Raw genomic sequence first — 14,412 nt, forward strand, 5'->3', positions numbered from 1 at the left:
AATAGTCCGGATGGCCATTTGATTAATTGTTCGACAGTCTTATGGCTTGGAGGTAGAAGCTGTTAAGGAGCCTTTTGGACCTGAACTTGGCGTTCCGGTACTGCTTGCCATGCGGTAGCAGAGAGAACAGTCTATAACTTGGGTGACTTGAATCTTTGAAAAAATGTTGGGCCTTCCTCTGACACCGCCTAGTATATAGGTCCTGGATAGCAGTAAGGGCCGTATGCACTACCCTCTGTAGTGCCTTATGGTAGGATGCCGAGCAGTTGCCATACCAGGGAGTGGTGGAACTGGTCAGGATGCTGCGGAAGGTACAGCTGTAGATCTTTTTGAGGATCTGGGGACCCATGCCAAATCTTTTCAGTCTCCTGAGGGGGAAAATGTGTTATCATGCCCTCTTCACAACTGTCTTGGTGTGTTTGGACCATGATAGTTTGTTGTTGATGTGGACACCAAGGTACTTGACAAACTCTCGACCAGCTCCACTACAGCCCCGTTGATGTAAATGGGGACGTGTTTCCTGTAGTCCAAGATCATCTCCTTTGTCTTGCTCACGCTGAGGGAGAGGTTGTTGTTGTCCCGGCACCACACTGCCAAACTTAATGATGGTGTTGGAGTCGTGCTTGGCCACGCAGTCGTGGGTGAACAGGGAGTACAGGAGGGGACAAAGCATGCACCCCTGAGGGGACCCCGTGTTGAGGATCAGTGTGGCAGTGTTGCCTACCCTTACCACCTGGGAGTGGCCTGTCATGAATTCCAGGATCCTGTTGCAGAGGCAGGTGTTTGTTGTGGGCACTATGTTTCTGAACACTGAGCTGTAGTCAATGAACAGCATTCCCACCCTGTCCAGTTGGGAAAGGGCAGTGTGAAGTGCGATTGAGACTGCGTGATCTGTTGGGGCGGTATGCGAATTGGAGTGGGTCTAGGGTTTCCAGGATGATGGTGTTGATGTGAGCCATGACCAGCCTTTCAAAGCACTTCATGGCTACCAACATGGTTGATACGGGGCCGTAGTCATTTAGGCAGGTTACCTTCGCTTTCTTGGACACAGGAACTATGGTGGTCTGCTTGAAACATGTACTGTACACTACCGGTCAAAGGTTTTCTAACACCAACTCATTCCAGGGTTTTTCTTTATTTTTACTATTTTCTACTTTGTAAAATAATAGTGATGACATCAAAACTATGAAATAACACACATGGAATCATGTAGTAACCAAAAAAGAGTTAAAGAAATTAAAATATATTTTACATTTGAGATTCTTCAAATAGCCACCCTTTGCCTTGATGACAGCTTTCCACACTCTTGGCATTCTCTCAAACAGCTTCATGAGGTAGTCTCCTAGAATGCATTTCAATTAACAGGTGTGCCTTGTTAAAAGTTAATTTGTGGAATCTTTTTCCTTTAATGCCTTTGAGCCAATCAGTTGAGCTGTGACAAGGTAGGAATGGTATACAGAAGTTAGCCCTATTTAGTAAAAGACCAAGTCCATATTATGGCAAGAACAGCTCAAATAAGCAAAGCGAAATTACACTCCATCATAATTTTAAGACATGAAGGTCAGTCAATATGGAAAATTTCAAGAACTTTTGAAAAGTGCAGTCCCAAAAACCATCAAGTGCTATGAAACTGGCTCTCATGGGGACCGCCACAGGAATGGAAGACCCAGAGTTACCTCTGATGCAGAGGATAAGTTCAATGGAGTTACCAGAAATTGCAGCCCAAATAAATGCTTCACAGAGTTCAAGTAACAGACATATCTCAACATCAACTGTTTAGAGGAGACTTTGTGAATCAGGCCTTCATGGTCGAATTGCTGCAAAGAAACCACTACCAAAGGACACCAATAAGAAGAAGAGACTTGCTTGGGCCAAAAAACAGAATTAATGGACATTAGACTGGTGGAAATCGGTCTTTTGGTCCAAATGTGACATTTTTGGTTCCAGCTGCCGTGTCTTTGTGAGACGCAGATTATGTGAATGGATGATCTCTGCATGTTTGGGTCCCACCGTCATGCATGGAGGTAAATGTGTGATAGTGTTGTGGTGCGTTGCTGGTGACACTGTCTGTGATTTATTTATTTTGAATTCAAGGGACACTTAACCAACATGGCTACCACAGAATTCTGCAGCAATATGCCATCCCACCTGGTTTGTGCTTAGTGATATGTGTTATTTCATAGTGTTGATGTCTTCACTATTATTCTACAATGTAGAAAATAGTACAAATAAAGAAAAACCCTTGAATGGGTAGGTGTGTCCAAATTTTTGACTGGTACTGTACATAAAGGACCATCCTTAGAACATATCTAATTCTATGGCTCCACACACCTTTCTAATACAGCTACCATCTGCTGGCCTTTATTTTCCACCTACATGTGGACCACATAAACATGTGCTTGGCTGCCAAACTTAAACATCAACAAGACACTGATACTGTAAACAGACATGCATACACACATACATACACAGAATGGCACACGACATGACACACACAGACGTAGACACAGTGACTGGACAGTCATCCTAGTCTCTACTGTAGATCGTTTGTGTGTTTAAATAGCTCATTCCATGTCAGTCACCACCCTGGCCTGCTCAGAGCAGACGGAGGCCTGCGCTATCTCTGTTAAGAGAGAGAAACAGAGGAGGAGGGAACAAAAATAAATGTGCAAAGAGAGGGATGGAGAGAGAGAAAAACAAGAGTATGGGAGACAAGCACCATGTGAGAGACTGATAGAGAGAAATAAGTGAGAAAGAGAGAACGGGAAAGGGGGGAGATGTGGTCTTTGTGCTGGTTTTACCAACACTCTCCTAAACAAACATTTTCTCTGACAAACTCTCACAATTTTCTGTTTGTCCCCAAACACCCTCCTACTCAGCCCACAAACCAGGTCCTAAACTCAAACACAACTTGCACAACACTACCTCAGAGCAAACATTCTCCTGCACAGACCACAAAACACTAAACACCCTTAAAACAGGCTCCTCGCTGAAAATACAATTCCTAGTCGCTGGAAAACAGTGTTCATGTTTGCTGAAATGTGTGGAAAACATATTTTCTTGTTTTCTACACTTGTTTCTATATTGAGCCAACTGTACAATTACTTAGTTATAGGAGTGTTAGTGTGTGGGTAGAGCTTGATGTCAGACAGTTTTGTTAAGTTAAAGATAGCACAAAAGAAAGACCCAGAATAACCTTGAACTTGAACTAAAATCCATGTCCTCTGTATGGGGGCCAAACTTTCATGTGAGTCTGGGGATTGAGGTCTACTCTGACTGGTGCTGGTTTGGGGTGGGGTTTGGATAGCAGGGTTGAAGTGGGCCTGTTTTTTTATCCAGACAGTGTTGTATTCCCTGCTGCAGGCACTTTGTGGGACAGCTGTGGAGGGCTGTTTTTTTATATATTATTTTTCTGGGGAATTGGCAGGGGTTTGAGCCTGGGCATCTGGTGCTTTGAGGAGGCCTGCTATTTATCAAACTGAAGCAAAGTCAGCAGGGAGGAAAAAAACATAACCCCCCTTTGCTCTCTTTCTTCCCCCTCTAGCTCTCTCTCACTCCCTCGCTCTGTGAGTCTGAGGACATGTTATTTAAAGCCCTGTGTGAAGAGAGTCGTACAGCGCCCTAAAGGAGAAAGCGAGGGAGTGGGAAGAGGGAGTGAAAGAGCGAGAAGAGGAGGGATGGTAAAATGTACAGCCCTGTTACAGTGCCTTCAGAAAGTATTCATAAACTTTTTGACTTATTCCACATTTGTTGTTACAGTCTAATCTCAAAATTGATTAAATATTATTTTTTTTTCTCACCAGTCTACACACAATACCCCATAATGGCAAATTGAAAACATGTTTTTCGAAATGTTAACAAATGTATTGAAAATTAAATACAGAAATATATAATTTACATAGGTATTCACACCCCTGAGTCAATACTTTGTAGAAGCACCGTTGTTAGTGATTACAGCTGTGAGTCTTTCTTGGTAAGTCTCTATGAGCTTTCCATATCTGGATTGTGCAACATTTGCCAAAATTGTTAAAATTCCTCAAGCTCTGTCAAAATAGTTGTTGATCATTGCTAGAGGTCAATTTCAGGTTATGCCATAGATTTTCAAGTAGATTTAAGTCAAACCTGTAACTTGGACAGTCAGGAACATTCACTGTCTTCTTGATAAGCCACTCCAGTGTAGATGTGGCCTTGTGTTTAAGGTTATTATCCTTCTGAAAGTTGAATTAATCTCCCAGTGTCTGGTGGAAATCAGACTGAACCAGGTTTTCCTCTAGGATTGTGCCTGTGCTTAGCTCCATTCCGTTTCTTTTTTATCACGAAAAACTCCCCAGTCCTTAATGAATACAAGCATACCCATAACATGATGCAGCCACCACTATGCTTGACAATATGGAGAGTGGTACTCCGCAATGTCTGGTATTGGGTTTGCTCAAAACAAAACACTTTTTTGTGTTCAGGACAAAAACGTAATTGCTTTGCCACAATTTTTTTCAGTATTACTTTAGTGCCTTGTTGCAAACAGAACGCATGTTTGGGAATATTTTTTATTCTGTACAGGCTTCCATCTTTTCACTGTCAATTAGGTTAGTATTGTGGAGTAGCTAGAATGTTGTTGATCCATCCTCAGTTTTCTCCTATCACAGCGGTTTCCTTCCTCTCAGGCAACTGAGTTAGGAAGGACGCCTGTATCTTTGTAGTGACTGGGCATATTGATACACGATCCAAATTGTAATTAATAACGTCACCATTCTCAAAAGGGATATTCGATGTCTGCTTTTTTTTACCATCTACCAATAGGTGCCCTTCTTTGCGAGGCATTGGAAAACCCCCCTCGTCTTTGTGGTTGAATCTGTGTTTGAAATTCTGCTCGACTGAGGGACCTTCAAAATAATTGTGTGTGTGAGATACAGAGATGTGGTAGTCATTCAAAAATAATGTTAAACACTATTATTGAATACACAGTGAGTCCATGCAACTTAGGTGACTTGTTAAGCACTTGTTTTTACTCCTGAATGTATTTAGGCTTGCCATAACAAAGGGGTTCAATACTTACTGACTCAAGACATTTCAGCTTTTAATTTTTTATTAATTTGTTAAAAAATATATATATATTCCACTTTGACGTTATGGGGTATTGTGTGTAGGCCAGTGACAAAACCATTTACATTTAATCAATTTTTTAAGCTGTAACACAACAAAATGTGGAAAAAGTAAAGTTGTGTGAATAATTTCTGAAGGCACTGTAAGTCTTTCTGGTCTGTCAAATAAAAAAAGAATTGTTCTTATATTTTGTTGTACAACCAGAGAAGCTGGCAACTGTTGTTATTCTCCACTTTAAGAAGAAGGCTACTTATTGTAATGTAGATCAATTTGCTTTTCAGGGAATCAGTTTTTCTGATGTGGAAAAAAAGGGGGTCTGCTGACAAGCTAGCTCACTCAAGTTCAATGGATATTTCCCACCATGCATTGGTGTTAAGTTGAACACTGTCAATGGTTTCTTTTGACAGGTGGTAGGAGGAGTTATTTAAGGGATACACATATTTGAGTCAAACCATTGGTTCTCAATGACTGGGATGTCTAACGTGTTGACACTTATGGCAAGGCTCCAGAATACAATTTTCCCCTGATGGCACTGGTGACACTAACTTTTCCAGTTGGTGGCACCAGCTCACAGCATCACACAATATAATACATTTGAGTCATCATCTTATCATCTCATTGTAAAGTTATTCACAATGCTTTATTAAGAAGTGTAATAGAATGTGTATATATTTTGAAATGCAACCTAATCCAGTGATTGTCATGAATTTTGGTTTGACAATTAGATAATTTTTGTTATGTTACTGTCAAAATAGTGCTCCAGAATTTTCAGATTTATTTTTTGTTCAACAGAGATGGATTTGCCTTCATCTTCACGCTCCGTATTTCAAAGCCATATCAGATATCTTGATTGTAAAACGCTGTACTTTGAGCTCAATAATGATCGTTGACAATTAAAATTATCTCTACAGAAAGTTGCCCTCTCTCTTTAATATGGACAACTATTTGTTTTTTTGCTGCAATTGCATTTTGAAATGTTATACAATCACGAGGCGCACACGAGGGGGAGAAAGCGTTTGAGAGGCTCGCTCATTACAACAGATGGCCCCAGCGAAACAAGGCAGGCACAGTGGCAGGGGCAGACAGTTTTTTTATTTATTACAGGAACCATGAGGATAATGCACTTTTCTATTTGTGCTTTTATCCGCCCCAACAATAGGACGTTTTGATTGAGGTGAACAGGTAGAACGTGGCAATACAATTTTTTACTTGCACAGCCAAGTCAAAGGGTCACAAAATGCGACTAAATGGTATGTCTGGCGCCCTGCCTCAGTTGCGTTGGACTGCGCTTCAACCACATTCCACTAGCTGTCTCATTTGACAAAAACAATAATCAGAGAGTTGAGGGTAAGGAAGAAATGTATCAAAGAAGAAGAGAAAGAGACTGAAAAAAAGAGGGGATGAAGAGAAGATGGAAATAGGAATAGAGTGACAGAAGAGGGGGAGAGAGAAAAAATGGAATGACAGAAAAGAAGAAAACAACTTGAGGTTAGTCTTTGCAGGTAATGGTAGAACAATGTTTCAGATTGAACCTCCCTCCCTGGCCCTGCCCAAACTCTCTTGCTCTCTCTGCCCCTCTGTTCCATACCTCCACTGTGATGTAACTCCCTGCACCGAACATGTTTTCCTACACACACACACACACAGAGGCCCCATTCATTCATTGCAGTTGTTTGTGTGCCGCTCCAAATAGTTCACATTTCTCTCCCCATCTGTGGGCCTGCAACGGCCAATAAGGTCTTTATTTATGTAAGATGACTCTTATGGGTAAGCCACCCCACATATGCCTTCTGACGTGCACATTCTTTTGACTAAGCATATGCAGAGGAGCTGTGGGGGGGAAAGCATCTCAACAGATACAGTAAACACACACATTCTCTCTCACTCTCACACACGTGCGCTTAAATATTTGACTGTTTCAGGAAACTAGGTGTATGTCGCAAGTCACAACTTCCCAGGAGAGCCGTTTGAATGTAAAAAAATGTTTTATTGAAATGCATTTTTTGGGCAGAAATGCCTTCTCAAACATGTGAACTTTCATGTACCTTACTAATAAACTTTTATGCCATCTGTAAATATGAATAAAGTTGTTGAATTATGAGCCTAGTTGGTTTAGCCAAAGAAAAAGTCAGGAACCTTCCCGCTAGCCATGATTGGCTGAGATAATGAGTGGGCTGGACATGCCGAGAGATGCGTTTCAGATTGGTCTGTGGTGTAGCATCTTGTCTATAAAATGAGCTGCTCGTTATGCGTAGATGTTCCTTTCTACTGCAGTTTTTTTTTTTTTTTATATAACGTTAGCCATGGAGAACTGCAAATATGCTGCTACTGCTCTCAATAACATTGCTTCCCTGAATTTATCAGGCACTATCGACAAACGTCAGTGGGAAAAGGTTGTGATGGACTACTTCCTGGAGGACGATCGTGCCATGTTGATTCTCTCTGACTCTGAAAAGGAATCAGATGATGAGGAAATCCCTAATGTAGGTTAAATTTTTTTTGAAGAAGACATTTGTAGAGTCTTCTGATGACAGTGATGGGGAAGAAACGGCGATCAACAGTGTTGTTGTCATGAAAGAAGTTGACCGAGTGTTGAAATCCGTGGAATGTCTGTGCAAACTAAACAGAAATGACACTGGACGTCTTATTTAATGAAAGGGGTTGCAGTACGCTGTGAAGCTTTCATCCATGTATACGGGTAAGAGTCTAGCTACAGTTTCAGATATTATATGTTTCTAATTTTGTAAGAAAGTTGTTTCCATTGCAAGTTTAAGCATGTTGTTATCTAGCTAGCTGAAGTTCAATGGCTGGCTTGCTAGCTAACATTGAACCTATTTGGTTAACTTTAGCTAGTTATGACAATCAGTTTGTATTGCTAGTACTTTATGGATTGGGATTATAGTTCATTGTTTAGCTAGCTAGTTAACGTTACATGTCTCAACAAAAAGACCCCAAGTTAAAGCTTGCTGTTAGTTCGCTAACGTTAGTTGACGTTAGATAGATGGCTGGCTAGCTAGCTAACATTACGTGTATGAACTGTGTGTAGTGATATCTCAGAATGCCATTTCGCATTGCTAGTTATAGCCTAATGTTAACTAGCTAACATTGAACCTATTTGGTTAGCTTTAGCTAGCTATGCCAATCGGTTTGTATTGCTAGTACTCTATGGATTAGGATTATGGTTCATTGTTTAGCTAGCTAGCTACATGTCGAAACAAAAGACCCCAAGTTAAAGCTTGCTGTTAGCTAGCTAGCTGACATTCGATGACTGGCTTCCTAGCTAACATTATGTGTATGAACTGTGTGTAGTGATATCTCAGAATACCATTTGGCATCTATTGCATAATAATGCTAAAATATTTGTACCTGGAATTTGTCATTCGGCATCAGTAGAACACGCCTGACTCTCCTCCACTGGTCATACAAGGAGAATGGTCTAATGCCTCCCATCAGAAAGAGAGCTGGCCCAAGCAAGCACAGGTTACACCTGAAGCATGAGGACTTGCAGCGAGTGGTGAACTTCATCAACAACTACGCAGAGGATAATGCAATAGTATTACCAGGACGCCACCCACACAAACACTTAGGTGGAAAGCTGCTGCCACCCCATGTGACAAAAGCAGCAGTGTGGCATCTGTACAAGGAATCAATGACAACACTTGGTATGTAAAGCATAAACACGTTTTGATTATTTAATTGACCTCCAACATGATTGGCACTACTTTCATTGATCTCACATTATTTCTGTATTTTACAGAGGTACGTGTAGTCGGGCTGCCTTCCTTCAGGAATCTGTGGGGAAAATTGCTGCCCCACATCTCAAGCACTGCCCCACATCTCAAGCCCAGTTGTCTCTGGGGGCCCGTACTGAACCAGCAAGAAAAGACATTAGGATGCATTGCAGCTTTGATTTTGCTCAACAAGTAAGCAACATTTCCTCCTTCATACTGATTAAGGACGTAGATGAATAGATTGGTGTACACTCCAAAAAAATATATACAGTTGAAGTCGGAAGTTTACATACACCTTAGCCAAATACATTTAAACTCCGTTTTTCACAATTACTGACATTAAATCCTAGTAAAAATTCCCTGTCAGAATCACCACTTTATTTTAAGAACGTGAAATGTCAGAATAATAGTAGAGAGAATAATTTATTTCATCACATTCCCAATGGATCAGGAGTTTACATACACTCCATTAGTATTTGGTAGCATTGCCTTTAAATTGTTTACCTTGGGTCAAACGTTTCAGGTAGCCTTCCACAAGCTTCCCACAATAAGTTGGGAGAATTTTGGCCCATTCCTCCTGACAGAGCTGGTGTAACTGAGTCAGGTTTGTAGGTCTCCTTGCTCGCACACGCTTTTTCAGTTCTGCCCACACATTTTCTATGGGATTGAGGTCAGGGTGTTGTGATGGCCACTCCAATACCTTGACTTTGTTATCCTAAAGCCATTTTCCACAATATTGGAAATATGCTTGGTGGCATTGTCCATTTGGAAGACCAAGCTTTAACTTCCTGTCTGATGTCTTGAGATGTTGCTTCAACATATCCACATAATTTTACTTCCTTATGATGCCATCTATTTTGTGAAGTGCACCAGTCCCTCCTGCAGCAAAGCACCCCCACAACATGATGCTGCCACCCCCGTTCTTCACGGTTGGAATGGTGTTCTTCGGCTTGCAAGCCTCCCCCTTTTTCCTCCAAACATAACGATGGTCATTATGGCCAAACAGTTCTATTTTTGTTTCATCAGACCAGAGGACATTTCTTCAACAATCTTTGTCCCCATGTGCAGTTGCAAACTGTTGTCTGTCTTTTTTATGGTGGTTTTGGAGCAGTGGCTTCTTCCTTGCTGAGCGGCATTTCAGGCTATGTCAATGTAGGACTCGTTTTACTGTGGATATAGATACTTTTGTACCTGTTTCCTCCAGCATCTTCACAAGGTCCTTTGCTGTTGTTCTGGGATTGATTTGCATTTTTCGCACCAAAGAACATTCATCTCTAGGAGACAGTCTCCTTCCTGAGCGGTATGACAGCTGCGTGGTCCCACAGTGTTTATACTTGTGTACTATTGTTTGTACAGATTAACGTGGTACCTTCAGGCATTTGGAAATTGCTCCCAATGACGAACCAGACTTCTAGAGGTCTACAATTCTTTTTCTGAGGTCTTGGCTGATTTCTTTAGATTTTCCCATGTCAATCAAAGAGGCACCGAGTTTGAAGGTAGGCCTTAAAATACATCCATATGTACACCTCCAATTGACTCAAATGATGTCAATTAGCCTATCAGAAGCTTCTAAAGCCATGACATAATTTTCTGGAATTTTCCAAGCTGTTTAAAGGCACAGACAACTTAGTGTATGTAAACTTCTGACCCACTGGAATTGTGATACAGTGAATTATAAGTGAAATAATCTGTCTGTAAACAATTGTTGGAAAAATGTATTGTGTCATGCACAAAGTAGATGTCCTAACTGACTTGCCAACACTATAGTTTGTTAACAAGAAATTTGTGAAGTGGTTGAAAAACGAGTTTTATGACTCCAACCTAAGTGAATGTAAACTTCCGACTTCAATTGTGTATATATAAGGCAAATACCTTTCACTGAGCAGTGTAAAGACAGACTGACAGGGGTGAGACAATTAATTGTAATTTATCTTAATGTTCTTTTGTTGTTTGCAGGTGCACTAGCCTGCAGCCAGGTCCCATCTACTTCTTAACTCCTCACAAGTGTGGGTTGTTTGGTGTCTGCTGTGAAGGAATACCACAACAAGTCAACTACTTGATTGATGAAGGCATGTTGTCCAGCAAAGTGAAGGACAGCACTCTGACAGGGGTCAACATCCCACAGCTGGTTGGACTGGAAGATGGTACCGTGCTGGTGGAAAGCTATTGCTGGCAACAACACCTGACTCTGTACTTCAGGCTGCTGCTACAGATCAAACAGTACCAGCACTTCAGGTGAATATCATTATCATTGCATTGTATGAGGTTATTATTTTTATCTAAACTTGGGAGGTGAATTGATGTTGTGCAAGGTTGTAATGTCTTCTCAATTTATTTTGTTATTTCCTGTTTTATAGCTTCGATGTTCTGGAGCCTGGTGTTGTCGCCAAGGAGCGTTCGGACTCAGTCAGGACCAGGTTTCAGCTGTTGTGCAATGCTGACATCCTTCCTCCCATAGATGGTCTGCCTGTATAAGCACCACCTGGACTGGACACAGCTAGACAAACATCTTTTTGAGAAGATAAGGGAGTTTTGTTATGAAGAGGCTATGGACGTCACATGCCCTGCACCAAAGTCAAGGGCAGGACAGAAACAGGCTCTCCGAATATAGATTCCCTTGTTCATGCATGGTTCGGATGGACCAGTCATATTTTACTTTTACTTCACTACATTCTGAAAAAAATATGTATTTTTTTAATCCATACATTTTCCCTGACACCGAATGGTACTCGCTACATTTTGACAGGAATTTTTTTTTAATTCACACACTAATCAATAGAACATCCCCGACCATCCCTACTGCATCTGATCTGGCAGACTCACTAAACACAAGTCCTTTGTTTGTAAATCACGTAATAAAAAAATAAACATAAAATTGTGCCGTTTGGTTTATTAATATAAGGATTTTGAAATGATTTATACTTTTAATTTTGATACTTAAGTATTTTTAAAACCAAATACTTTTAGACTTTTACTCAAGTAGTGTTTTAATGGGTGACTTTCACTTGAGTAATTTTCTTTTAAGCTATCTTTACTTTTACTCAAGTATGACAATTTTGTGCTTTTTCCACCGTTTTTCCACCGCTGGGGGTTATAGCATTTCTTTCACATGACCCATCAATTTAGACAAATGTGTCTGGGTAAGCGTCATCTAATATTTATAAAATATTTTATCTGGACACTTTCTGTTTAACTGGAATTTTTCCTTATTGTAGGCTACTACTTTTACCTCTTTTTTGTCTTAATCTTTACTGCACTACTCACTGTTTAGCACATGACCTCACATGTGAATCCTTAAAGAGATGGGCGGGGCTGGCTTAAGAGGGTGTGAACAATGCTGAATGTTTGTAGACAAAGGAGAGCTCCCCAGTAGGTACCAAATTATTCAAAGACCATTTTCTCAAAAATGAGCTTACAAGTTTCTCATCTTTAAAATTCATTTTTCCTCAAAAATGCAGTGTAGATATACCATTTTGTAGCTCTGGATCTCTACTTTTATCCAATGTAAAAACACAGTTTCAAATTTTGCTACTTAAGATTGCTTTGAGCCGGTCGGTCTTATGTGGCAAGTAGGCTATGTTCTCCAATATAGTTTTACAGTGCGTGCTTGGGCCAACCAATCAACAGGATATAAAACCTTCCTGTTTTCTGTTCTTTATTTTAGAGCTGACCTTTCCACTACTTCTTGCAATGAGCAGTTTTGCTCAGTTAGTGTCTCCCTCATACACTGTCTTGTTATAGTTGGTACTGTCTCACTATGCTCCCTACTGTCTGTCTCTCACTTATGCCAATTAATGGTCTCCTGTTTAATCCGCTGCATTAGAACTGCACAGCATTGATCTATAGTTCAGAGATTATTTTATTGCATATTTTTCTGCTATCCGTTTTAAACTGATGCCTATTGGAAATCAAAGTCAAACCAAATCGGGGTAGAGTTGCAGTGCATGATAGGTGTGAGACTGGTGCCTGAGGTCCCCCCCACCACGGCTAGCTGGTGTGATATTAGTGGAAGGGAAGATGACCATCTGCTGTTCCAGTTGCCCAGTGACTGGACAACAGCATTACAGCCTTCCTTTATGGAAATGTTCCACTGGCCATTGTCTATCTGACCATGTGTGTGAGAGAGAGACTGATTGTGTGTGCGTCTCTCTGTGCACACTGTCTGTCTATATCGAGGAAAGCCTTGGCTGTATTATGTTAGTGTTTCCTGTGGGACTCTCATAGAGAACACTGCTGGCTTTACACTGAGCCATGGAGCCTGTAGACCTGGTCTTCAGAAAAGGTTAGCGAAGGGTCAATGCTTTTTTTCACCTGGCTCTAATGCAGCAAATTAATACGATTCTTCTCTCTCTACACACACAGGGACGGACACACACACACACCAATGCTAACACGGATCATTGGATTTTCAAATAAAATATTCCCCTGAGTCAGTGTTCAGAGGCAATAGCTATCTGGCGACACATTTCAATGGTCATTGTTAAGTCTAGTCGATGGGCCAACCGAATATTCTCAAGGTTATAGATACTGGCAGGCATCCACACACTGAGGGCTCTAGACATTACTGGTGTCTGTGTGCCATATGGTGTCTCTACAGGTGGGGGACAGACAGACACCTCAGCAGGTGAGTACAGACAGACGGACATATGCCCCTGTAGGTGATCTAGACTGTTGGGCTTGTGGAGGATAGAGAATATTACCCTCTAGCCCACACAGTTATATTCAACTCAAATGTTTGCATAATGACAGGTAGCAGTAGGGCTTATACTCACTTCGAGAATACAGTGCGCTGTTCGCAACAACAGAAAAAAGCCTAGGCTCAAAACAAATATATGTGATAACAAGAGGCAAGTAAGGGGCTATGGAAGAAAAAAAACACCCACTCACCAAATACAAATAGATCTATCACAGTAACCCCCAGGTATTGTATTCACACTTCTCTGCTTATCTGCTGTGTCTATATGGGTGACATCGCACCATTTTGTTTTTCTGTTATAATAGTTTTTTTTCTTCTCCCCTGTTCTGTGACTTGTTGTTGAAGTGTTGTTGGAACCTGTTTCTCCTCTTTTCTCTCTCACACTCTCTGTCGGCTAGAAGGTGATATTGATGGGTGGATTGATGTGATACTGTAGTGCTTGGGCTCAGTTGCTCATTGCGTTGACAACAGCCTTGTCAGTCTGATGGCTCTCTCTTCTGAAAGCTCCTAAACCTCTATGAATATTTTCTGTTAGCTCTATGACTTGGTACAGGAGAGGGGTGATCTGAGGGAAATTGGATTTCATGGATGTGAACTTTGTATAACTTAAGTGTAGTGATTCAATGAATGTACATTTGCCTATATGGTATATGCGGCATTAGAATTATTTAAGTTGAATTCTAAGCTTTAGTCAAGGATAGGTAATCGCAAGCCTCATAGACTGAGCCTGTCTGATTGGCGTCACTAGTGAATGATCACTGCCATTGTTCTGAGTTCGTATTGAGTGACCCAAATTACTTGCATGGCTAATATTTTGTACTTCTGCTTGGCCATCTGTGTGTGAGTGTTTCCCTTCTCTTTTATTGCCTGTTGCTGATCTCTGTC

General features: G+C 41.0%; 1 protein-coding gene across 1 annotated transcript; it reads left to right on the top strand.

Moving 5' to 3' along the window:
- The first annotated feature begins 6,165 nt into the window (after positions 1-6,165).
- Positions 6,166-11,697, top strand: LOC123727130 (uncharacterized). Its single transcript, XM_045695243.2, has 5 exons — positions 6,166-7,798; positions 8,494-8,762; positions 8,858-9,023; positions 10,788-11,066; positions 11,189-11,697. Exons 1-5 carry the CDS (start codon positions 7,752-7,754, stop codon positions 11,304-11,306), a joined length of 879 nt encoding a protein of 292 aa, XP_045551199.1. The 5' UTR covers positions 6,166-7,751; the 3' UTR covers positions 11,307-11,697.
- Positions 11,698-14,412: the final 2,715 nt, after the last annotated feature.

This window comes from Salmo salar, chromosome 15 (assembly GCF_965601325.2).
Source record: "Salmo salar chromosome 15, fSalSal1, whole genome shotgun sequence".
Lineage (NCBI taxonomy): Eukaryota > Metazoa > Chordata > Actinopteri > Salmoniformes > Salmonidae > Salmo > Salmo salar.